The sequence below is a fragment of the Mixophyes fleayi genome, chromosome 6 (assembly GCF_038048845.1).
Source record: "Mixophyes fleayi isolate aMixFle1 chromosome 6, aMixFle1.hap1, whole genome shotgun sequence".
Lineage (NCBI taxonomy): Eukaryota > Metazoa > Chordata > Amphibia > Anura > Limnodynastidae > Mixophyes > Mixophyes fleayi.
In genome coordinates, this window is record NC_134407.1 from 77,920,449 (window position 1) to 77,947,146 (window position 26,698).

The 26,698-nt window shown below is 41.3% G+C and overlaps 1 protein-coding gene across 9 annotated transcripts in view; it reads right to left on the reverse strand.

The window, feature by feature from the left end:
• The window catches only part of BAIAP2 (BAR/IMD domain containing adaptor protein 2), a 131,428-nt gene extending 104,974 nt beyond the window's left edge, over positions 1–26,454 (reverse strand). For 6 of the 9 annotated variants that reach the window (XM_075216906.1, XM_075216911.1, XM_075216908.1 and 3 more), the window contains exon 1: positions 26,338–26,453. In XM_075216906.1, the coding sequence (XP_075073007.1) occupies positions 26,338–26,385 (48 nt within the window). In that variant the 5' untranslated portion in view covers positions 26,386–26,453. Of the gene's footprint in view, positions 1–26,337 lie in introns of all 9 variants that reach the window. The other 3 variants (XM_075216905.1, XM_075216904.1, XM_075216903.1) reach the window with 1 other exon arrangement.
• Positions 26,455–26,698: the final 244 nt, after the last annotated feature.

Sequence of the window (26,698 nt, forward strand, 5' to 3'; positions counted from 1 at the left end):
CATTGGAGTGGCGTATGCGTTCTGCCAATGCCTCAATGGCCAATATATACACATGAGAGGGTACAAGGGGAATCCTTGTCTGGTGCCATTTGAAATGGCAAATTTGTCAGAGAAAACTTTAGCAGACAGACAACCATAAAGTGCTAGGATCGCATTCAGAATACTGAACCTTAAAACTTGCCGCATATATCCCGAGTGGAGTCTGTCGAATGCCTTCTCCGCATCCATAGAAAGCACCAACAGCTCATTGGCATCTTGAGACATGCTCCACAATATTTAAGACTTCTCTTATTATCGGAGGCTTGACGCCCCCTGACAAAACCCACCTGATCAGAGTGAACAAGATCGGGAATTTGGCATAGATTTTTAGGTCAGTATTGAGAAGTGCGATCGGCCTATAATTACAGCAATCAGCTGCACCCTTGCCTGGTTTCGGACAGTCACCACTTGAGCCTCCAGCATCTCTTCTGGGAACCCACCACAGTCAGTGCCCGCATTATATAGCTCGATCAATCTTTCCTAAAATTCGTATAGAAGTCATTAATGTACCCATCAGGGCCAGGAGCCTTAAATTTCAGAAGGCCTTTTATCACATCAAAAACTTCTTGGAGTCCAGGGAGTATTTATTTAGAGATTGCAAGGCATCGGTATCTAGGGAGGAAAGATTAAGTTGGTGTAGGAAGGCATGAATGTGGGTAAGCAAGGGTTGCGGTGTAGCTGGATCATCTTTGAGGTTGTAGAAGCCCTTTAGCAAATAGAATGGCTGTCTCGGGGATTTGAAATCTTTAAACCCTCAGGATTAAAGAGAAGTCGGATCCTGTTTCTAGCCTGTTGGCCCCTAAGCTTCCTAGCCAGCATCAGTCCTGCTTTATTACTTGTGGTGTAGAATTTATGTTGGAGATGGGAGAGTATAGCCTGGGTACGGGCCAGGAAAAGATTTTGAAGCTGTTGCCCAACTTGAGTTAAACTCCAGATTCAGGATTTGTTAAGAGCCTCCAGCTAAGAGTCAAGTTCCTGCCAAAGAAAGGCATTCGCCTTTTTCAGTCTAGAGCCCTCCTGTATCACTCTCTCCGCAGGACTGCCTTAAGAGTGCACAATAGGTAAAAATGGAAGGGTCTTCGGGTTTGTTAGCATTGTCTATAGAGTGAGGACTTCCTGGAGGGCTACCATACTCTCTAGGTTTGTGAGGCGGCAAGTAGAGTCGCCACGACTAGAGCAATGGGGCATGGTCTGACCAGGTAATTGGAAGGATAAAAAACAGTTTTAGGGTGTTGGAGGGACCATTTGTCAGTAAATATCAGGTCTTTGCAAGAGTAGGTGAAATGGCTACTTTAAAAAGTATGTTTGCCTGGGAGAGGGGACCAAATGGCATGGAATAATTGTTATGAAGAATGCATGCTATCAACTCTATGAAGTATGCATGACAAACTTACTACCAAGTTATCGAGGGAGGGTGCTAAATATTCCAGACTGCATTAATTTCCATCATTGGGCACATCCAAAAGGAAGTATAATGAGTCATCTTGAGTGCATTCTCTCCAGCAATCTGTGGTTTGGAGAGATAGACCATGCAATCTAGTTGGAAACATGTACCATTGAATGTACAATTTGTAAGTGTTTTATCCAAAGACAGCTTTTTGTTGAAATATATAAAGTACAATTTGTTACAAAATAACCTTATTTGCCTTTTATTAATGGGAAGGTGTATGCAAACTCCAGACTTACTGAAAGTCTGTGGAACACCAAGTGTTTAATACTATCAAATTCACAGCTTTGCACAGATTGTTTTTAAAACTAGCAGGTATTCTTGTCACTGTTGTAAATGTGAATTCATTCATTTTAACTGCTCCATATTTTCAAATCAACCTCTAGGACCCAACCACAGTTACAAGATGCCTATATTTTCCAATCAACAATGTTGGCAATATAAAAATATATATATATATATATATATACACACATACACACATTTTTTTTTTGTTGTTTGTTTTCTAGAGGAACACTCTACTACCAAAACAAACACAGATCTGTTGAAATGGATGCTAGAATCACAAGTTGAGTTTTGACACAGGGACAGTAATGCTGAGGACTTGTTCACTTGACCTACTTTAATAAACTCAACTTCATGTGGGTGGAAGAGTATGACTGAATGAGTTAAACAATGCAACAGTGTCAGATTACCTTCCGGAAACCATTCAAAATGTTAGATAGTAACATCCAGTTCATTTAAAAAACATTTGTTCAATCAACTTCCAAGAAAAAAAAAAAAAAAAATTGCTCTCAAAAAGGTTTTATAAAGTTTATTTAAACGGCAGGGTAATGTCTTCAGTCGATTGATTTGGAACCACCATCAATCTGTTCTCAGGAAAAAAACAAAAACAAAACTCACAAGCATTGGAACCAGCCGTAGATCAGCATAGGCATTTTATGCCTCATGGCAACACGTTCTTAGTGGATTAATAGGACGAATATTGGTTAGGCCCACAAAGTGACTGCTTCCACTGGGTATGTGACACTTTAACCAACGTGTCTGCTGATTTTAAGAATAAGTGGTCGTGACATAGCTGGGCAAATTTCTGGGAAAAAAGTACTTTCACACACACAAATAGGCATTTTACAGAGCTGATGATTACCCGCCCAATATACTTTGAATACATAATGCTAAAGATTAGTTTTTATAAAGGTATTGCTCACATGGAATGCACTAGTGTAGGAAGTTAGAACTGAGGAACGATTAAAAGTTGAGGTTTGTGTGCATAGCCATTTGGCTCATTAAGGGTTAACAGAGCAGGAAAGTGTGGTGATGACATGTTAGCGTCAGTAGGTGACAGGAGCAAGTTATAAAAGAACAAAGAGGAGTCACCTGGCTCTTAAAATTCCAGGAAAGAATCCAGATAAGTGGCTTAGCTAATTTGGCTGTTTTATTGTCCTGTTATTCTTGCCTGCTGCCTTTATTTCATATATATTTCTTATTCTCCCTTGTATTGCCCCTCTGAACTTTTGTTTTCTCTCCCCCCCCCCCCACATTATTGTGCCCGCCCACCACCAAATGAGTATGGATTGTTTGCCCTCCACATCACCCACATGGAGAGAGAGCACCAAGGTTAGTAGGTCCATTAGATATGCGAGCGGAAATGACAGACATCCCTTCCAGAGTGACACTTCCGGGAGTGACCCTGGGACCATGGAGCCTGTGTGTGTGGTAGCCCCAACTCCCAGCATACCTATACCACTTACGAACCTGTAGGGGGTGGTAGACCCCAACAGTTACAAAATGCTAGAGAGACAGACCCACCTATACGGATAGGTGGTGTGAAAGGAGTGCTAGGACAGAACAGACATGAAAGGGTTGTAACAGGAACCCTTGACATCAGGATCATTGCATGTGCCAGTAGGATACCCAGGTCCCATGACAGTACAGGCTCATGCAGCAGTGCCTCCAGTCCCCCATCATCCCAGGGCACAGGCAGCAGTTCTCCCATGCAGTGTCTGTGGCTTATAGCAGACAGCTGATTAGGTCCCGGGTTTGTTTGATGGAGAGGATACCAATTGCTCTTTCCCAGCAAATTAATCGGTTGACCAGGTCCTGAATTATGGTGAGCACTATGCTCGCAGCAGCAGTTCCTGGTCCGATCTGGCTCAAGAGCAAGACTTCTTTGTCTGCTTCTGATGGTGGCTAGGAGGATGGACAAGTGTGATGTGAATTTCCATGATGATGTGCCTGTGTTTTCAGACTGTAAGAGCCCAAGCACAGATTCTGGCAGTTCTGGCGCTTGTGCACCCAAGCTAGTGAAGACCCTGCGCTAAAATTTTGTACCCAAGCTGGGTTTAGCTAGAGGTACAAAAGGTAGAGGGGTCAGTCCCGTGTATCTGGTAAGATTAGCAGGCTCACTGGGTCAGAAATGCTGCGCTGCGAGAATACAACCAGGGCTTCTGTTAGTATACCGCCTCTTGCGAGTCTTCTCCCCGACATGTTCACAGTCACTGAGAAGGCCAAGAAAGCTGCGGCTCTGTCAAACGGAGGTGGTGGTGAGGCTAGCTTTAAAACATACCGCAACTGGTTCAGCGGGGTGTATTTATTCATGGCCTGTAACCTGGAGTCTCGTCCCAGGGAGTACATGAAGGTGTTTAAGTACCTTCAATGATTCATGAGATGCAAGTGTCATTTTGACCGGGTACCTGACTGGATTATGATTAGTTTAGATCCAAATACGATGGTCACCCAAGCCTTATGTTTTGGTTCAAAGATGTTGAGACCTGGCTGGGTACTCAGAGAGGAGCAGGTTGGCACATTTGCTGCTGTCATGTTGGCCACCACTTAGCGGAAGAGGTCTGGCATGCCATTTCAGTGAGGGGGCATTGTTATGCCTTCGATAAGGAGTTACTTACTCTGTGGAGAGGAGTCTCCAGGCAAAAATTACGATAGCCCACAAAAGGCCATCGTCCTGCTGGCACTCTAAGGCTTTTTTCCCCCCATAGTGTTTGAGCTTAGCTCATGGTTGGAAACTGAATTTCTGCATTGCCAATCAAGGGGGTCTATGTTTCCGGAGGTTTTAACCGAGAAGGTGGGTAAGTAGATGGCTTTCAGACGTATGTGCAGCCTCTTCCTGGAGCCTCTGCTGGAGGGTATGGCAATTTCCTCGATTGGGGTGATGCCTAAGGTGGCGCCGGGAACTTCCGCCTTATTCAGCATTTATAGTTTGCACCTGGGGCATCTGAATGCTGCCATCTAGACATGGTTCTGCAGTGTGTCCTACCAGTCCTTGAATCTGCTGTGCAGATTTGGGACCGGGGCTTTGTTGGCGACCTACTCCTGTTGCACCCGGGGTCCACCTACTCCTGTATTACCCGGGGATCATCGGATTTCAACTGGGAGGATGGGTTCTATGTGAACTAGTACCTTCCAATGGGCTGTGCATTTTCTTGCCCTTTCGAGTGTTTTAGCACTTTTCTGCACTGGTATGTGACTGCTGGCTTTGGTCACCTTGGGGTCGCCCTCGTAGTGGAGTTGAGCCTAGCAATACAGTCTGACTTGTCATGGGTGCATGCTTACTGGCCCAATCTGCTCCTATGCTGGTTCGACAGTTCCCCGGCTAGTGTGGCGTTTTTTTTTTCCCCTCATGGAGTTGCAGTAGACAATTCCCGCAAGAGAGAGTGAATTTGGTTGTCGCCAGGTATCTACTGTCTCTAGATGGTCTGGGGCAGTGATGGGCAAACTTTTTCAGGAGCGGGCCAAATAAAAAAAAAAAAAAAAAAAACTTTAGGCGGCCCAATATAATTTATTAAAAAAAAACTCAAATATCAAAATATATTATACAAATTTTTTTGAATGGGACGGGAGGGTGTTATATAGCAGTGTTACCTCTATAAGTGCAGCGATCGTACAGACACAGCACTTATTTCAGCAGTTTGTTGCAGATCCGTCTTTCTGGTGAGCAACTAACTGACAACACAGCAGTCAATCGAAATCCGCCTTCGTATATGGCCCAGCCCATCTCTTCTCACACGACTTTCAGCCATTAGGGGGCGGGCAGGTGTTTGAGTGATTGACATACGAAGTGTCCTTTTAGGAAGGAGGATGAAGTGCAATGGAGGAAATAGCTGGGAAGGCATAAAAATGAAGGCTCTGACACAGGGTCGGCCCTAATAATTTTATGCATATTTTAATGAAATTTTTTTAAAATATTGGCGCGCCGGATAGAACCTCTAAGTGGGCCGGATCTGGCCCGCGGGCCGTAGTTTGCCAATCACTGGTCTGGGGGATTAAGCACCCAGGGATTAGGTTCCAGAACCCCAGGCTCTATAGGCCTCATGTGGTACATCTGACAGAGAAAGGTTTCAGTATTTTCATGAGGAAGATATGTGGCTTTAGGCAACATGGTTGGGTTATAGCATTGTGGCGAGCCTAGGTTTAGAAGGGAACCTGGTGTGGCAGGTGGAGAACACTGTACAGGATAAGCAAGGTTGGTGAAGCGCACATTGATGTTAGTGAGGCGTTTGAAACCTGTTCCCTTTGACGAGTCGCCTTCGGTTTGGTGCAAGTACAGCCTCTTTGGGCTAGCTCGTGGTGCGTTACGATTAGTCCACGGGTTCAGTTTCTGGAATGCCTGGGGGAATTGGTGTCCCAGTTTAAGGATAAACTGCAAAGGGTGCGCATAGGTAATAGACAAGGCAGAGTACAGTGTTCTACCACCATATCTGGTTATTTCAAAAAAGAAAAGTTAATTACCAATAAGTCTGTGTTGTGTCTTTTATTATACAGATAAGTGTTAAGTTAAGACTAAGTACACACTGAAGAATTTTCCGACCGACGTGTTCTCTCAAGCAATTGTACCTACGACTGAAGGTCCGATCAGTCTGGCAATCCATGCATACACACGGACACAATTTACCTTGAGATCCGTGTTCTTCATCTGGTGCTCCAGTCCTCAGAGAACGACAGCACAATATTCATTCACTCTTGTCACACTTATTAAAACTGCTTTGTTATAGCTATCCACATGTCCTAACGAATTTCATTAGCTTCTGAGACTGAATGTTTGGTTTCAAATAAATTTCTTCTACAGCACTCTTACATTTATTCACTGGTACATTCATTGCTAGCATTGGCTGAGAAGAGCATGAGCAAGCTTTATGGAGATTGTGAGCATAAGTGCATACACACTACATGATCGTTAGGCGATTGCTTTGGTTGGAAAATATTAAACAGTACAACCAACTAGACAAGCGGAACATGGAACGACTTTCAACCATCGTGTCACTATACACACTAACACGACTTCCGACCAGTCGTATGTCGACTGATTTGCCCGATTACTGGGCGAAAGCGCTCTACTGTGTATATAGCCTTAAGGTCTAGGCTTATCAACTGTTAAGCATTTTATATTGTTGGAGACTTCACCTTAATATTATCCTAGGTTCGCCCTGTTTGCAGTGTTGCTAGCATGTAGGAATGTTTGTTATGCAAATAGTACAATTTATAAGCAGTAATCATATCTTTATTATTGTAAATATAGATTTGTGCTTTGTCAAAAAAAAAAAAAAAAAAAACACCCCAAACACTTCTCTTAAATGTACACTGAAATCTGGAAGAGGATGTCAGGAATATTAATAGCTTTAGTATAATACACAAGCATTAGCCTTGTGTCATATGCCATCTTAAAGCAGCAATCCTGTGAAAATATCAGGGTTTTTGTCCAGTACAAGATCAGATATGTCTGTGGGGGTAGGGTGGGGGCAGGATGGTGTGTAGTAGGAGATTAGTAGCTCTTGCTATAATTTAAGCAAGTCTACTGCATCTGGGATGCCCCAAATCTCACCCAATGCACAGCATGCCTTAGACCTTTCTGATCTGGGTCAACCTGATTCTTGGCCCCAAAATCCGAGAGTGGCTGGCTGCATTACTTCAGACCTGACCAGGTCATATTTGGCTTCTGGGACATATGGTAGACTAATCCTCCTGGCTCATTGTGCCAAGAGCCTGCCTAGTCACCCAGCAGAGCAGAGCTCCCATGCTGGTCAGTGGGGAGCTCTCCTAGCACCTTTGCTAGAGCAAAGATTCAGTGCCCCGCTCAGCTCAAAGTAACCCCCTCCCTTCTTTAATTATGATATATTACGCCTGTGCTTTATTCCAAAAAAGTGTGAAAAGGGGTCACAGTGAATCCTCGATCCATTTACAGCATATCTGTGTGAAGATAGGTTTTTGGTGGTTGCTGTAATGAGACAAGTGCTGTTAAAAATCAATGTGGAACAGGAAATAAAGGGTGAGTCAGTGTCCAAGCTGATCCCAAGGTTTGAAAGTAGTGTAGTACACTACAGGCGCAAACACACATTAATAAGTTTGGCATTTTTATAACAAACATTTTTTGTACATATTTTATTTTGTTTAATCTTATTCCTGTTAATGAATTCTGTAAATTGTTCTTTGAAAACATAGTTACTTGAGAAAAAAAAAAATATATTGTGTGGATTTATGTGCAAATATTTAGGTCAGGACAGAACACACTTATTGCTATTTTGATCAACTACTTAACAGATGGGACTGCTCAGTAATTATTTTGGCTTAGGGATGCCATGAAAAAATTACTGAGACCCTAAGGGTGCCTCTAGAAAAGTGGTTACCAAACTTTCTGTTAGAGGATGGATCAAGGGTAACAATGTGAGGGCTATGAATGTGCCAGAATAAGTCAAAGCTGACAAGCCCCAGTAACTTGAGGTCTTTATCGGACAATACATACCCAGCGTCGTCACCCCCCCAAAGAGGATCAGCACTTTGAGTGAAGAGTGATGGACGTGGACAAAGCCACCTGCTAATGAGTCCCAATAGATGTGCTTACGCGCTTCCACTACTAGCCTACAAGGTGAAGGTTTATGGCTTCTGTCAGGAAAGCCCCAGCTATACTGTACACTGGCAACAACCTGCAAGCCATCCAAGGCATAACCCCCTCAACACAGAGAGGATATCTCATATGTTACTATAGCCCCCTGGAATAATAAAATACAGTACAGTTTGACCCATTAGTCACAGGATAAGACACCGGGAAGGTCTCTACTTGATATCATAGGCACCACTGCAGTGCTTGCAGAAGAAAGCTTGACCTCCAAGATGCAAAGTCCCATTTTAAGAATGTTTGTTGAAGCATTTTCCACCCTTTTGTGGTTCAGGCTCTTTTCACAGGTGATCTTCTGAGGCTTCATTGTTCCCCTCAGGACAGCTCTGTCATGTCTGTAGCAGACACTTGGACACCATCATATAAGCATTAAGCATGTAATATTCAGCATGAATTGGAGCAAGGAGGCTCAAACCTGATGTGCCATGGTCTATGTATAACAATTGTCGTCTTGCCCAAGTCAATGTGTGTTGGAACATCTTGCAAAGAAATTTATTTTTTTGGACATTAAATTGCGTTGATCTAAGTTATACACATTTTCTATGCAAAAGTACCCCATGGTATTGATGCCATTTTGTTTACAATTAAAACAGTACGTCTTATTAGCAAAATACAGGATCAGAACAAGATTGCATAAAAAAAAAAAAAAAAACACACACACACACACACACACACACACACAATGCTTCAAGGGAGGAGAGAACAAAACAAAAGTACAGTGTAACATTTTGCAAACTTTCAACTCCTGCCATTTCACTGCAATAGGCTGTGCACCAGATTTCAAACCGCACTATAAAAGGCCTTAAAATATTGATATATTAACACTTAGGTTTAATATTTACAAATATGATTCCAAATCTAGTCGCTTAATAAATTAATTGACAAGTGAAGACAATTGGCGGATTTTGACTAAAATGAATCCTTTAATGATAAGACGAAAAGGAACGCTTACAGATTAAAGTTACAACATCACTACTCATACACGAGTGAGTTATTGAAGGGCAGAAATGTCCATTTGGTCTTTTAAGACAAGGAGGAAGTTATTGCCCCTAGGGAGTGGGCCACTACATACAGAAACTCACAAATAAGAGTTGAACGTAAAGATGACTCACTTATGAGCAAATATGCATTTGCACATGTGTTTCCAAATCTATATTATGAATTACACACAAGATGCTTGTAATTGTACATCATAGATGTGAGAATCAATTCATAAATTTTACAACTATATAAACTATGTGCAAAGTTTTGGTCTCATATCAAATATATTTCGAGATATGTGAAATGGAGCACAAGAGGCCACAAGATATGTAACCAAATAGAGATGCAAGTTGTGCAGCAAGATGCATCTTTATGCAGTGCAAATGTACTATAAAAAAACAGAATTTAAGAGAAATTAACTATGGGCTTTGTACAGTATCTCTTCTTTTGACCCTTATATTTTACCCACAGGGGGGGACCACAAAGACTAGCCATTGAGGTTACCAATAGAGCCTTTGGTGGTCCCCCAAACCCAGAAGAACACTTTGTCATGCCACAGCACACTGCTAATCAGTCCATGCCTCTTAAACGGAGCACTCCTATTGTAAAAAGTCTAAAGACTCCGATTGGAGTCGCGATAATATATCTTCCTGTGGAAGATAATGGGACCCCCCCCTCCACTTATTTTCTACTTGGACATAACTGCTAAGAGTACAGATGTTGCTGGGTGGTGTACATGAGACAGGTTAGGGGAAAGAAAAAGAAAAAAAAAACAAAAAAACACAGGGGTTGTTATGCTTTATAAACTGGAAATCACCTTTGAAGGTAGCACATTATACACCAAGCACCTCTACTGCATGCTTGTATATTAAATATATTCTATATGAATATCAATCTTGAGCCCTATAGCTAGATACGTTCCCAGATTGCCCCCTCAAACTATTATATTTTCTATAATGGCCCCTTAATTATCTATGTAGACCTGGAGAAAACAAAATCATTCAACCTACGGTGATATCTACAGTGTTCACCTTGTTCCTAATCTTTATTTACATATTAAACACCTTATTACATCATTTGGCTTATTTCATGTTTGAAGTGCAGTGACATGTAAGAGTTTAGATCAGGCTTAGCCTGATTGACTGGAAACACAGCAGAAGATATCCTCCCCGAAAGGAGATTTCCTAATCGACCCAATTACTATTTGTTTAAACCACACCCAAGAACATGGACAAGTTTCTGTGTTTTGCACCAGATGTATTCACTAAGCAATGATCACCTATTTTTAAACTCTTTATAATGCTGGTAGCAAAGAGTTTATAGTACACAAAGATACAAGGGACATTCCATCATCCCTGCTATTCTGTCATCTAAGGCACAGGCTTTGTGGCTGTTACACAAGTCTGGGACTGTCATCAACACTGCTAACTTAGGTCTAACCTTAGAGATTCAGAGACAGAACCAACATACAGGCATCAAACATTCATTGAGCAGATTACTCCAAGAAAATGCTGCTCTGGTACAGCAACCCCACAAAGCCATCAGATATTGAAATGAACACTGCTTTATGCACCTGAGGGGAAGTCAGATCTAGTAAAAATTCAGACAAGAGCGGAAAAAGGAGTTTTGCCAGATGAATGAATACAAAGATAACATTTCTGCTTAAATAGCACATATCGATGCTGTGGAGGAGATGGAGATTTCTACCATTTCTAATTTGGCTGCCATGCAGGCTTAAGTAGCTGATGGTAAACTCTAGAACAGCTTCAAGAAGCACATGAGGATTTGTTACAAAAAAAAAATTAATTATATAGTAGCACAAGTGAGGAGCAGATCTAGATCTTTAGCAAAATTTTGAAGCAACCCTCCTCCTCCTACCATGCTCAGACTTTCCCACAGCATTCAAATCTTTAGATGCTCTTTGAAAATGCATCTCTTTTTTCAGAGGTGACCTTATCCCCTAGAACACTATTAACGCTAATGCACCCTCACAACTGTCCCAATCTCCACTCTGAAACACATTAACTCCTCTTGTTTAAGCTCTGCCCTCTCCCACTTAGAATGTAAGCCCTCCAACGAGCAGGATTCTTCATACCCTTTGTTTTCAAAGCTGCATTTATTTTGTCTACCTTGTATGTCCTTGTTTTATGCATGTCCTGTTTTCCCTACTGTATGGTGCTGCGGAGCACTGTGGCGCCTTACAAATCTACAATAATACCCACTACAACATTTTATTCTTGGGCATCTTGTTAAATGTATAGTTCAAGATTTTTTGGGAAGGGGGTGGGGTGTGTTGAAGGGCCACCTGTACACAATACCATTTCTACGATCTTAAGACTGTTAATGTTATTAGAATGTGTTTCATCTAGAGATGAGCGCACTCGGATTTCCTGAATCCGAGCCCACCCGAACGTTGCCGATCCGAGTCGGATCCGAGACAGATCCGGGTATTGGCGCCAAATGAAAACTTGAAACCGAGGCTCGGAGTCATAATCCCGCGATACTCGGAACCTATAAATTCCCCGCTAGTCGCCGCCATCTTCACTCGGGCATTGATCAGGGTAGAGGGAGGGTGTGTTAGGTGGTCCTCTGTCCTGGTAGATCTCTTGCTGTGCTGTTTAGTTCTGTGCTGTGCTGTGTTCTGCAGTATCAGTCCAGTGGTGCTGTGTTATTTAGTTAGTTATTTCCCCATTATTCCCAAGTGTTTAAAAAAATAAAAAAAAATACCAAAAAATAATTTTAAAAAATAATTAAATTACAACAAAATTTGCAAAACCAAACCTGCAGTATAAGCCCATTGGTACTGCAATATTACAAAGTTCACTGATTCAGCATGTATAAGTCCAGTGGTACTGCTATTACAAAGTTCACTGATTCAGCATGTATAAGTCCAGTGGTACTGCTATTACAAAGTTCACTGATTCAGCAGTATAAGTCCAGTGCTACTCTCCTGTGCCGCATATAATTTTTAAAGGCTTTGCCGAGTGTGTGTGTGGCTTAGGGGGTACGCTCTCTTGTGCTACATATAATGGAAAACCAAAATTTGGAGTATAAAGTAGGGAAAGACCAAGACCCACTTCCTCCTAATGCTGAAGCTCCTGCCACTAGTCATGACATAGACGATGAAATGCCATCAACGTCGTCTGGCAAGCCCGATGCCCAATCTCCTAGTACAGGGCATGTAAAATCCAAAAAGCCCAAGTTCTCAAAAAATAGCAAAAAGAGAAACTTAAAATCATCTGAGGAGAAACGTAAAGTTGGCAATATGCCATTTAAGACACGTAGTGGCAAGGAACGGCTTAGGCCCTGGCCCGTGTTCATGACTAGTGGTCCAGCTTCACCCAAGGATCTAAGCCCTCCTCCTCCCCCCCCCCCCCCCCCTACAAAAAATTTAAGAGAGTTATGCTGTCAGCAACAACAACAAAACAGCAAAGAACTCTGCCTTCTAAACAGATGACATCACAAATCCCCAAGGCGAGGCCAAGGGTGTGGTTGGTTGTGAACCCTGACCTTCCCATCACTGTACGGGAAGAGGTGACTCCATCCAGCATTTGCAGCATGCCCTCTGCATATGCTGGAAGGATCACCCACAGTCCAGTTACAGATTTGGCTAATGAAGGTGTGAATGTTGTACACCGGGAGGAGGATATTGATGATTATGATGCAGACAGATACCAAACTGCCTTTGTCCATTTCTTTGTATATTTGAATTTCTAGTTCTACAGTCTATGCAGGCTGCTTTATTTATATTCAACTACAAGTGTAGGGCGGGGGAGGGGGGGGCATAGATAGCCACCAAAGTAACGTGGTCCATTTAATTTCACTTTCTAGCTCCACAGTCTGTGCAGCCTGCTTTTTTTTTTATCTTCAAAGTATTTATATTTACAAGCCTTGCAATCTAAATTAACTAGAGGTAGTGACGTGGTAGAACTCCAAAAGGCAGTTTGGAAGCCCCTGTACAAACTGGCTCTATTTTTTAACTGAGTTGTCCCCCCTCCAGTGTGTACTCGGAAAGAGTTTTTAGAGCAGCGGGGAACCTGGTCAGTGAGCAGCGAAGGAGGTTGCTTCCTCACAACGTTGAAAAAAATGATGTTTATAAAAATGAATAATCAATTCCTCAATGAAGTACAGCACTGCCCTCCAGATAGTATAGAGGGACCTGTGGTTGTGTAGTCCAGCGGGGACGAATTTATAATGTGTGAGGAGGAGGAAGTACACACTGTAGGGGGGAGAGGAATCAGAGGTTGAGGATGAGGACGACATCTTTCCTCAGTAGAGCCTGTTTAGTTTGTACAGGGAGAGATGAATTGTTATTTTGGTGTGGGGGCCCAAACAAACCAATCATTTCAGCCACAGTTGTTTGGTAGGCCCTGTCGCTGAAATGATTGGTTTGTTAAAGTGTGCATGTCCTATTTCAACATCATAAGGGTGGGTGGGAGGGCCCAAGGACAATTCCATCTTGCAACTATTTTTTTGGCATTATGTGACCATTCAACAGTCGTTTGCCATGTTCAAAAAGTAAATGAAAATTAGAAAATGTCAACAAATTCAAAAAATGTAATCAAAAGTTAAATGCCCTGTCATTATTTTAAACAAGAGGGTTTGACGTGCTAGAATTAGTGTAGTGTTAATATGTTATAAACACTACACTTGGAGGTATTGTGGCCCCGGTATCAAAGTTAGTACCGGGGCCACCCCACTACGCAGTCCAGAATTTTTTTGGGGGAAATTCAGAGCCGTGGAGGGTTTTTTATTAATTATATTGTGGTGACCAGACCACTCCTCTACGCAGTCCAGGTACATTATTCGGTGCGAATCATACAAGTTCAGGGTTTTTAATTTATATTGTGGTGACCACTCCACTACGCAGTCCAGAAAGATACCTCGTTGCAACGTTTTGGACTAATAACTATATTGTGAGGTGTTCAGAATACACTGTAAATTAGTGGAAATGCTTGTTATTGAGGTTAATAGCGTAGGAGTGAAAATAAGCCCAAAAACTTGATTTTTGAACTTTTTATCAAAAAAAAATCCGAACCAAAACCTTTCGGCAGGTGTTTTGCGAAACAAATCCGAACACAAAACACGACACCAAAAGTCGCCGGTGCACATCCCTAGTTTCATCTTCTATTAGATAGATTAGGGTTTCCCCAAATCTAATCTTCAGGAAACCCCCAACAGTGCATCCCAAGTGAAATGTGTACCATCTGTGCATCTTTTAAAATGTGTTAGTGAGTAAATATACTTGTGCTTCAGCAAGGAGATATGGAAATCAAGCACTGTTAGGGCTCCCCGAGGACTGGATTTGGGAAACCCCCGAGTTATGCTGCTCCTTACTTAAATTCAAAAGGGCAGATTCAGTTCAGCCACGTTAGTCTAAGAATAACACGGCGCAGATTGTATTACCGTTAATATGCAAGCAAAAAGCATTAAAATACTGCGCACTTTTACCGTAATAAAGCGGCCAAATTGAATTGGCCCCAAAGTGTCACCAAGGTGCATTATACCAAAAGATCATTTATATAGCGCCACTAATTCCGCAGCGCTGTACAGAGAATTCACTCATATCAGTCCCTGCACCATTGGAGCTTACAGTCTAAATTCCCTAATATAGGCACACGCTCACACACAGACAAAGACAAACAGAGAGGGAGACAGACAGGGAGAGTCTAGGGTCAATTTTGATAGCAGCTAATTAACCTACCAGTATGTTTTTGGAGTTTTGGGAGGAATCCAGAGTACCCGGCAGAAACCCATGCAAACACAGGGAGAACATACAAACTCCACACAGATAAGGCCATGGTCGGGAATTGAACTCATGACCCTAGTGCTGTGAGGCAGAAGTGCTAACCACTAGGCCACTGTAAGATCTAAAATATATAAAAAATATTATTTTTATTTTTTTTAGAGGTAGGGGATAATATACCATAAGAATGTACAGTATACATGGGCTATATGTATGCATTTGAACCGACTGTTAAGAGCTAATGGTGTCAATAAATGCAATATATCCTGCAAGGAGGTCGGTCTCTTCACTGCTGTGTTCCTATGGCCCACAATATTAAGGCTTTCACTTTAATCCATTGCCCCAGCTGCCCAGAGTTCACGAGTTACTATGGTTTAGGCTAGCTGGCAGAGCAGTAAGTGGTCAGGAAGAATTCAGCCAGAGCAACCAGCACACAGGTTCTGCAGCAGCCAAATATTCATGAGCGATTGCAGGTGCTTGTAAAGGAACACAATTGTGGCAGCTATTACACACACCTACAACTGGGACACCGTCTCAGTTGAAGTCAACCAGTTTGACCTGGCGAAACCAGAAGGGTCAGGAAGGTTGCTGAATTGTTGGAAGCAAATTTACTAAATTATAAGATATGATAGAGAATACTTGTCATATCCACTCATACTCAGCACGCAAACCACGAATACAAAAAAAGTGATATTTCCTATTCAAGCAGGAGCCAAGAAATAAATAAAAAATAAATAACTCCCTTAACTTTTTTTTTATTTCTTTTACAACCTTGAGTCATGTCATTTCATACATTTAAATGCAAATTACCTACAATCCATTTCAAGTCCGTGCACATATTAATGCAAATGCTACATGGATGCTTTATTTAGAAGGGATAAGCATTTTAGCACTGTGAGGGTCTGAGGCTTCAAATTTCCACCTGCCTCGCACAGAGATCTGTCAGTCACTTAAAATTAAAATACAAGCAAATTTAATATATGGCTACTAGTAGAGTGCATATTTTTGTTAGGATTGAACCTATCCTTTGCTGGCTTCCAGTCAGTCCCCCTGACACCAACTACTTGCTGTCTGACATGGCTTATAGCAGCTTGCAACCTTACATAGTAGATGAAATGGAATGTGACACATCAACTTTTGCAAAAATACAAGTTCTGTCATACAGCCAATCTTTGAAAAAACAAAACAAAACAGTCAGATGATGCTGAAAAGCTGACATTTTGGTGTAACCTTCAGACTCACAGCCGGTCTCACATTTTTTAAAGTGACTAACTGAACATTTACTTTGATTGCTGCTAGCATAGGAGCTTACATAGCAATCATATTTAAAGTTGTCTGTCAGCAAATTGCTAACTTTGCTTTGCCTGTATCAGATTTGATTCTTTCCTGGCCACCAACAGAGTCACATATACCCTTTGTGGTTTGTCCACAGTCAGTAGCTATTGTATTTCTAGTGAATTTGCCAAAACTGGGGGTCTCAATTATACAATTGCCGTGTCAAGTCACTCGCCTCGAAGGACATTGGTCTCAGATCAGTACTTGGTGGAAGAAGCACAAACTACCATGGTGAGCAGGTACATACCTCCAAACCTCAGTAGTTGGGTCAGAAGACTCCAACTGGTAGCAGTGTCCCCTGAAATCAGGACTTGGGTAGGTAATTAGAGATTGTCTTGTCTATACAGGTAACCGCCATGGTGAAATATATCTAAAGTATTCTTTATTATTCACATAACTTAGCTGAGAACATTGATTGCAAATCAATAATAAGAGTTGTTCATGATTATGCTGCTCATTTTGTAGATACATTTTTAACAAACCTACTTGAGGGAAAATAAAATTCAGCTGCCATGTATCCAGTCTCCAAAAAAATAGTAGCCTGAGGTCTCACACTACCCCTTCCCTTATTACTAGGTTTTTCTTGTTTAAATAAGAGTTTCAGAAGTAGAAATAAAGCAAATATGGGGGTGAAAGTGAACTTCCTTTCAGTAACCCATTGAAGGATATTACACTCAGTTTTTGCAGACTATGGGAAACAGAACAATAGTTTCCACTCAGGTGGAAAGCAAAGACAAATGCAATGTCAAACATTAGATTATGTCAAGGAACAGGACTTCTACATCTTGTTATGCCACAATACCAGTCTCCTACTGTTTATGATTCATGCCAACCAGTAAAGAGCACATCCGTACTGAGTGTGTGTGTGTGTGTGTGTGTGTGTGTGTGTGTGTGGTTTCTACAGTGCCTAAAATTGGAGGCCTTTAACATTTGGGCGTAGTATAGCGCAGCGTCATAACCAAGGCAGTGCGACAGGTGTAGCCCAGTGTGCAAAGTCAGGGTGGTCCTATTGTGGGGATCAGGATTCTCTTATTATAATAAAGAGATGCTAGCCCTCTATTACAAGGTCCAGCACTGGATTATGAAGCCTTAGTGGCCGACTCAGATCAGCCACTATACCTCATTCTACTTATTGTAAGGCAGGCTGGCAGCAGTGAGAGGCCTGCCTCCAGCTCCCCAACACATGGAGCCGAGTAGTCTAATCCCTCTTCCTTGCCAACTGCTTTATCCCCACAAAGGCTGCCCCTCCTTCTTCATTGTTCGCTGTCTCCTCTCTTCCCCATTGGCTACCTCCTCTCTCCACCTATGAGGCCACAGGCAGCTGTACACAGGTCTCGTCTAATGCATGCACTAGACCAGCAAGTGGGCAGACAGGAGAGTCCTACACTGAGCACCTCAGGATGATAAAGTATTGGGCTCTCTTAATATAATGTGGGAAGGAGTCCATCAATTTAGATGGGAGCGAAATTAAATTTGTGGGGTAATGCAGGGGCTATTTATTTCTTGGGTGACTGTAGGGGGCTTTTATTTTGTGCTGTGTGCTATACAATGGTGTAGCCTATTAATTTAGGCTTGAGTGATAGGCCTGTTTAATGCTGGTGAATATATGGCTGAGTGTGTATGTGTGTGTTCATTTAGTGAAAGGCTGAGTGAGGAGCCCTATTTATTAAATATGAATGCCATTTTGAGGGTAATGTATGTTGGTTTGGAGACAAAAGAACCAATTAAAAGCAGATGCCACTGATTTAATGATGGGGCTGGAGAGACGTAAAGGTCTTTTTTAAGTGTGAACACGATTATATTTAATTTAAGAGTTGATTATGGGGAAATAATTGCATTTATTAAAACATAGAGGCTATTAATTTAATGTCAGGGCTGGTTCGGGGGGGGTTGGTAAGGAGGACTAGAGTGTTCACTCATTGTACGTCTTTCTAGGAACTCTTTTCCCAAACATTCCAGTCAAAGCAGCAACAGGAAAGGCCACACCTGTCTGTTCAGTTTAGTGTACATTAAATTCCAGCAGATCTGAATTACTTTATAAAATGCTCCAATCTTGTCTTTATTTGTGTGACAACGTACTTACCTGGTCACAATTGCTAAACGATCTGTACAACACCTGCATTTTACAAGCTGTTTTAAGTTGATTTGGCTGTGGGTAATAAATAAAATAAATAAAAACAGATTATGTCCAAATTGTAGAGCCATGACTTTACCAGGGTTGTGCCACATGTGCCTTCTATCATCTTTACCAAAAACGCAGAAAGGAGTCATTGTTGTCTCTTGCCCAGGGTTCTAAATGTTTTAGATGTGGCTCTGATGTAGCTCCAAGTCTCTGCTTAACACACTCTGGGAGCCCTGCTAAATACGACTTCCTGAAGTCTGAAGCAAAGGAGACTGAAATAGCCATCAAATCTTCGTGGTACCAAAACCCCAGGCTGGTTATATCTTGCAAGAACCAAGTGTAGACTTTAACTGTTACATGTCACCATTGTGGTGTACTATGAAAATATTAACTTACATGTCTACTCTTGCGGAAAATTCAGGAGACTCACAATTTTGGGGCATTCTCCTGGGAAATTAGAACACCCTTTCGGATCCCACCTCTCCTGTAAAGAAGTTGGGGGCTTCACGTGATTAGGGTCATCATGCCTTGCCGGGCAGGTACCAATTCCACATTTTATAGCCCCAGCTCACACTGCAATAAAGTGATTTGCGTCGTCACACCCCTGCACTTGCTCTTTGGACCTCTCAAATTGAGAATATTTGGCTATTCAGGCATTTGGCCATGTGAACAAGCTATTAAGTAGTTTTCACATAGTAAACTCTTCAAAACCAGCTTAATCACTGATGCAGTTACCAAGTTTTCCCTCTGTCTGTAAATATATTTTGCGGAGAAATAGAAAATGCACATTCAATTGCAATGGTTGGCAAACAGACTAATAACTGGCCAACCAAATTTGTGTTGTCATCTATATTATAAGTCCCCTAACAATTTTATTCTTAAATACAATTTTCCGAGTGTTGCTGGAATACTATATAATAGCTGTTCACTTAAGTTCGCATTAAACTTGATATAGGAAACTTATAGACATAAGCAGGCACTATATGCAACACCTGCTGACAGAGTTGCATTGTTACTTAAGCATTGTGCCAAGTCTGTGCTGTACCCCATCAAGAGGCTTCTTTACATGAAGACTGATCCCAGACATAGGGAGAAGGGGTGGGGCATGACCGAATGTGTGCTTGAATGGGCACTCAAGATAAGGAGTATATTCTACAAACTGATGAAGTGTTATCTAGACTCCCATTATCTTAATGAAAGCAAATGTCTGAAAGTGGATACCCTCTTCACAACCGCTTAAGGAAGCCCCTTTGGAGGGAAAAATAAAGGGTGCAAATCATTTCATCAGTTGAGTGACAAATCATAATACACATGTATCACTCACATGCAAGAATAGAAGATTCCTATATAGTCTTCATTTACATTACTGTTCCACTGGAAGAAAACTAGTTCTATTGAGATAATACTGAAAAACTAAAATAGTACCCCTAATAAATTATTAACATAAGAATTTTATCAATTCTTATTTAACCACTTTGTAGCTCTGAAATGGAGGTCAAACTGGTAACACAAGAGTGTAATGAAGTTGCTATAATGGACGTTTTGTAACCTGAAGGTCTTACTCATGCTGATTGAACCAGCCACAATAAAGCATTATACACCATCAGGCAGCTGACCGGTAATTGCTGGAGTGCGGAGAAGGACTATATGACATTTTGCCGTTACTGAGAACATATTACTGAGGGGCTTGACCTACTGCTTAATGAGCTGATTAATCTGCAAGGATCCAGAGCAAAACCTCCTTTAAGACTGATTTGCAGCCCCCATACCAACATACAGAAGAAGCATAAGGTGACTGAGAACACAGAATGAAGACATCAAATAATGCAGTAACCTGGTAGGGTCTTTACTTCTGGTCCCAATTAAGCAATCAGATTCCACCACAAAAGTTCATAAAGTGACAGCAGACCTAGGTACTGTCAGTCTAATTTTTATATATTGGTGGATAAGATTACCAATATGTCTGCGAAAAGCTACTATTAAACTGTTATTATTAAGAATCAATTTCACCAACTGCACAGAGCCACGAATTAGAACCACACCTGAAATTATAAACTGCCTATTGCCAAGAACTGGTACAGAGCCCGTGTCCATGAACATGTATTTCCCACGAACAGTTGTTATTCAGATACATATATAACCTACCCTCTTCAAGTTCGGGCAAGACCACCATCTTTACATTCAGCTTTGTATGTTTGAATGCCAATTGTTTGCATCTCAATGATGTCCAGCGCAATGCAATATAATGGTGCTTTCTATGATATTATGCATTCTTCAGCATATGATGGGTAAATTACACTGCCCAGAAAAAAGTTTTATAAGCCAAAAATAAACAAAACCCCCACACAACTATCCAGATTAATTACCTACATAATTAGAATCTCACATTAGAGATAAGTAAAGCCACATCTGAAATCCTCAGGCTTTAAATAAATTAGCAGGGAACACAAATATATACACAACCAGCCCACTGCCCATCACAAATATTCACTGGTATGTAAGTGTCGGCTGCTGTTCCTCCCATGTTATTAGCATTCTATCCTGGGGGTAAATGTATCAATATGCGGGTTCTTCAACACCCGTGTGTTCAGCCTCTTCCGCGATTAAATTTCAAGCGGCGCTGCATTGTAAAGGGTTAACTTCCCTTTACAATGCAGCGCCGCTTGAAATTTAATCGCGGAAGAGGCTGAACACGCGGGTGTTGAAGAACCCGCATATTGATACATTTACCCCCTGGTGTGATAAAGACAACATTGAATGAGGGATAATATGTCACTCAGTGTTAAGAAGCCTCTATCCTTTGAAATAATTTTCTAGATACACTAGCCCTTACTTTCCAGCAGCTTCCATATTTTGCAAGTCAATCATATTAGAGTTAGCTCCCAACATGTCATGTTTAAATAAACCATTTCAAAATGGTTCGGGACCATATACTTGCACACCCAATGTATTAAGTTGAGAATGAATCATAATAGGTTCAAACTGGGATAGCATGGATCTCTAGATCCAACAGTGCTCATGCCCAGGAAGATCTAACAGCAAGGCCTTAGAGAGATTTTTGGGTCCACAATGGCCATACAAAACCATAACTTTCAGTGAACTGAATCAAGCATTTGTTAATGTTAGATGATTTAATTATTTTTATATTGAGATACAAAAGACATCTATAACAAGAAGAGCATGTATTTTCACAAACTGAGGGGGGGAATTGTGCGGTTTACTTGCATCATAAGAGTTTATTAAATATACAGTATTTATATAAAGGGGGAAATTGAGGAATGAAGGTAAAACGCAGAATAAATATTAAGGGGAGAGTGTGGAAGGAAACAAGCAATACAAGGAACAACACTTAGGGAAGGAACAGTTCTGATTAAGATATAAAACTCATACAATCGAGCAATAATAAGTTAGTTGTGACGCGCTAACAAATGATACTCAAATCTGAGATACTTGTGGATTCAGATCCATCAATGTGTATTTAAGATTTGCTTGCACCATTAGATTTTCCAGTACAAAAGGCTATTAATGTGTTAAAATGTCATAAGCCAGATAGAAAGGTCTGTGCTGTAATTTACATAGATGAATACATGAAAGCATATAATCCCTGGTATGGAGTGAACAGAAGTACTGAGGACTTCATATACACCACATTTAGAGGCGAGACAAGAAACAAGCAGATATTTAAAATTATTACTTTTCTGCAGGGCCACACTGTAACCTGCTTGCTAACCAAACCATTACATGCACTGAGCAGATAGAATATGGTGGGTGCACATGATTCACAATGCAGGAGACGAAGGGTACAATAGTGTGAGGTGCTCTGTTCTATTCCACTAGCAATTATCGCAAAGGAAAAAGGAGTTTGCATTTTCCAAAATGGAAGAATCTGCTTGTTTTAGGTTCATTAGAATAAACGTTTGAGTGATCATACAAGCTCTTTTGAAACACTTGCATGTTAGAATGTCTGAAGCACATTTGTTTTGTAAGGGGGTGGCAAACAAGTGCTCAGTTAAATGCTTTGCTAATGCAAAGCTCTCCTCCTCTAGCACAGAGTGGGTTACAGTTGCCTGCAGATACAATGCAGAGACGTTGGTACCCCCACCCTTTAGAGAGGAGATCAACTGGAGAATTGAAACAGAAATACAGAGAGAAAATGCAGACCCACGCATCATTCACCTCCTACCCAAAAGTGACAGCACGTTCCCACACAGACAGATAATCCAAATTGCTGAACTGATACATTAATTGGCTCTCTCATTTCGCCTGCATTACACGTGAAGTCAGCCATGCCCCCTGAACAGTGTGTGAGTAGACTCTGCAATGACCAAGTTCTGCCATAATTCTACATCCAGAGCCACACCACCCATGACATTTTCTCTTTTGTAGGCTGTTTGTAGCTTAGTCCATAAAACAAAGGCAACCCAAAATAAATATTTTCAAATAGAAGCTGTAAAAACAAAAACTTAAAATAAATTAGAATTAAATAACAGGTTGGAGCTCACATACACAGGTGCAAAGTGTCAGTTTTAAAAGTGTTTTGTTTAATACTCTGAACAGAGTACTAACAGACCCAAAATAGGCCCTGTGCCTATCAGTATTCTATATACAATGGTTCTGTTAGAAAATCAAGAAACGAAAAACCAAACACACCAACAACACTTTCATCTATAACAAGCCCTCGGTTTAGATTTTTATATCTGCCCAACATTCCAGGTTATAATGGGCTATTTTTTTCTGGAGGGTTTTTGCCATAGGCATTAAATGCTACTGCACGCTCCTTATCGATGAGTCTATATGAACTCATTAGCAGGCCTCTCATGCTTGCAGTAATACATGGAGTGGTTAGAAAATGGGGGGGAAATAAGACAGTGCACCCATCGCCTGCAGAAAATGACATTTTGTGGGCTAAACCCATATTCAGTCTCTCGTTTGTGGAGTGATGCTGCTAACAAGTTAACAGAATGCATTCTAATGCTTAAAATGGCTGCTTCCACTGTCTAGGTGATGTGTACACCAAGATATGAAAATTACCGCACATAAAACATCTTTGTATTCACTACTTAAGTTTATCACCTAGGTTTGGATCTGTGTGCATTTGTCATGCTTGAACTGGCTATACAAAGTTGGTGCTTTGCCTTTTCATCATATTCTGCAGAGATCTTTGTGCAGAGAGCCCACAGCAGGCTAGAAATGGTAATCTGGACTACTCTTTAGTCTTACAACAATCCACTTATTTTAAGAGTCAAGGTTAAACAAAGCCTGGTAGATGCAGACAGAGTTACTTAGTGCATGTCCAGTTCACTACTTCCTAGGATACCAACAATGTTACAGTCCTGCTCAATTTAAAAAAGTGTTCTTGAAAAGCTAAACTATAGGCAAGAAAACTTTAAATACCAAAAAGGTCTTTCAGAGCCCCAAGTTTGTGTCAGCATTGTGCTTCCTATCAGTACCAAATTTTCAGATTGAAAAGGAGTTCTAAGGTGTTTCGTTGTGTATAAAGGTTACAATAATATATTGCAAGAGCCAAGATAAACAGACTAAGTAGGTCACAAGACAAACAAGCCTTTATTGTACACAGCAAAGATTGCTTGAGAACGAGCAGGTTGCCGATTAGGAATACACAAAATACACAGTACGAAGACCTTTGAAGTTATATATTACTAGTAATTGAAGTCTAATTAATTAATTTGGGGGGGGGGGGGGATAATACATGCCAGAAAATCCACCCAGTATTGCTCACACCAACTTGCCCTGACTTTTGTTTGGAATATCAGCAAGTTCAGTCTCTTGACCACTGATGCTCCAGTAAAACATCCTCAAACTATGGAGTTCTGTTTCAGCCATAACACATTAGATTTGTTTTGTTCTGCCATCATTGCTTATAATCAGCAAGCTCTAATGTCGTCATTAGGGGACATTGTGCACTATAGGAATATTACTCCTCCAACTATAAGATATTCCAGACATTAGAAGCCATCTTCATTTACTTCTAATATCTTAGGCTAGTGGATTTATATTTTATAATGCCATACAGGTTACATATAATGCAGATCTTTGTTAAATACACATCCTTAACTTACACAACACAGGAAGGAACCACCATCTATGTTCACAGCACAAGATCACAGAGACAAAATGTCTGTTAAAGACACTACAGCCAGATTACTTGCATTTAATAAATGCAGATCTATTAAATTCTGTTCACGAACGAGAAGTCTCTTTCAATGGAAAGAAGTGTGATTAACTGGATGCACTATAGGAATATTACTCCTCCAACTATAAGATATTCCAGACATTAGAAGCCATCTTCATTTACTTCTAATATCTTAGGCTAGTGGATTTATATTTTATAATGCCATACAGGTTACATATAATGCAGATCTTTGTTAAATACACATCCTTAACTTACACAACACAGGAAGGAACCACCATCTATGTTCACAGCACAAGATCACAGAGACAAAATGTCTGTTAAAGACACTACAGCCAGATTACTTGCATTTAATAAATGCAGATCTATTAAATTCTGTTCACGAACGAGAAGTCTCTTTCAATGGAAAGAAGTGTGATTAACTGGATGCAGTTCTTTTAAGTGTATATTTTTAACTAGAGTATAAAAAGTATACATATCACGATTTACATTCTATCAACATGCATTAACAGCCTTGTCTTTTGAAGGATCAGCTGGGCCTGTGAGTAACAGAGCAACAGGTACCTCCCCTTAATGCTCTCTGCAATTAAACACAAATCTCAACATTACCCTTCTGTGACAAGGGCTTGCTGTATAATTGAAACCAGAATATTTTCCACTTGTACAGATTGCTAATGAAACATAACTGCTATACTCAAATACTATACACAGACTTCAACCACAAAACAATGGAATTTGATATAATCTTGTTGGTCTGCTGCAATTAAGCCAAGAACACAATATATTCTAAAATATATGTATATTTACTGTTAGCCTAACTGAGATTGCCAAACCATGTTTATAATTTATACCTAATTTTTTCAACAAATGAAAACAAGCGTGTTAGTAGATGAACTGCATTAAAACGTCACTGCTGAGAGCAAAACAAAAGGCACTTTATGAAATACCTTGTGAACTGCGGATTATAATCATGCTGCATAATGTTCTTAAAAAAAATTACACTGAAAATAGCAAAAATAAATAAATAAAAAGCAATGTTTACATAAAAAGCATAATAAGGAGGGATAGGTGAAGTGAACACAAATGCTGCCAGCTGTAGTGTAGAGACATCTACAGTAATGGTCTGTATGTGAGCCCTGTGTGTTGTGCATACATTCAACTTTACGAGCAAATTAAATTTCACATCCAAGCTTAAAATAAATCTGTCAGAAACAGTAATCCAAGAAACATACAAAAGGTAGATTCTCCAGGGTGGCAGAGCCAGATTCGTGGTCCCGTGCTGTCACCTTGCCCATCTGCATAGATCATTCCAAAGAGTAATCAGCACTTGGACCCTGGACAGCACTAGTGACTAAAGCACCCCACAACAAGTGTACAATTCTCCCGAACAATCTCCCGACTGTAAAGTGCCGAATAACCGCACGAATGTGACAGATAACCCAGGACTGTCAGCGCAACAAATGTCCGGTGACTGAGCACCACTAAAAACGTGCGAGCTGCTCCCCAGTGCTTAGAGTACACTTCACCCAGCAGTGTATCAGCCTCAGGGAGAGCCGCAGGTAAGAGCACACTGGGGGCCCGGCCATCACTCTGTACACAGCAGCGAGCTCACCTTGTACACATTCTCGGTCAGCCGGTGCACCTCCTCCGAGCGGGACATCCTGCCATATACCAAGGGCGCCCGCAAACCCACAATCCCAGAGCCAGTGGCAGAAACTACACTATTCCCTGCCGTGTGGGCGCTTATATACTGGCAGCGCTGCCTCCTCTCCTCCCCGGCCTGCCTCTGTACCGCCCATTCCCCGCCTAGTTTCTAAGTCAGACTGCGGCCTCAGCTCCTCCAGGAAACCGCCTTTTGGGTTACCTAGCGACAGTCCCGGACACTGGGTCCGGCCGGTGTCGGTGCTTAGGTGACGGTACGGGCAGTCTCCGGTGTCACTGTGCTGGGTGACAACTCGGGTGTTCTCCCTGGC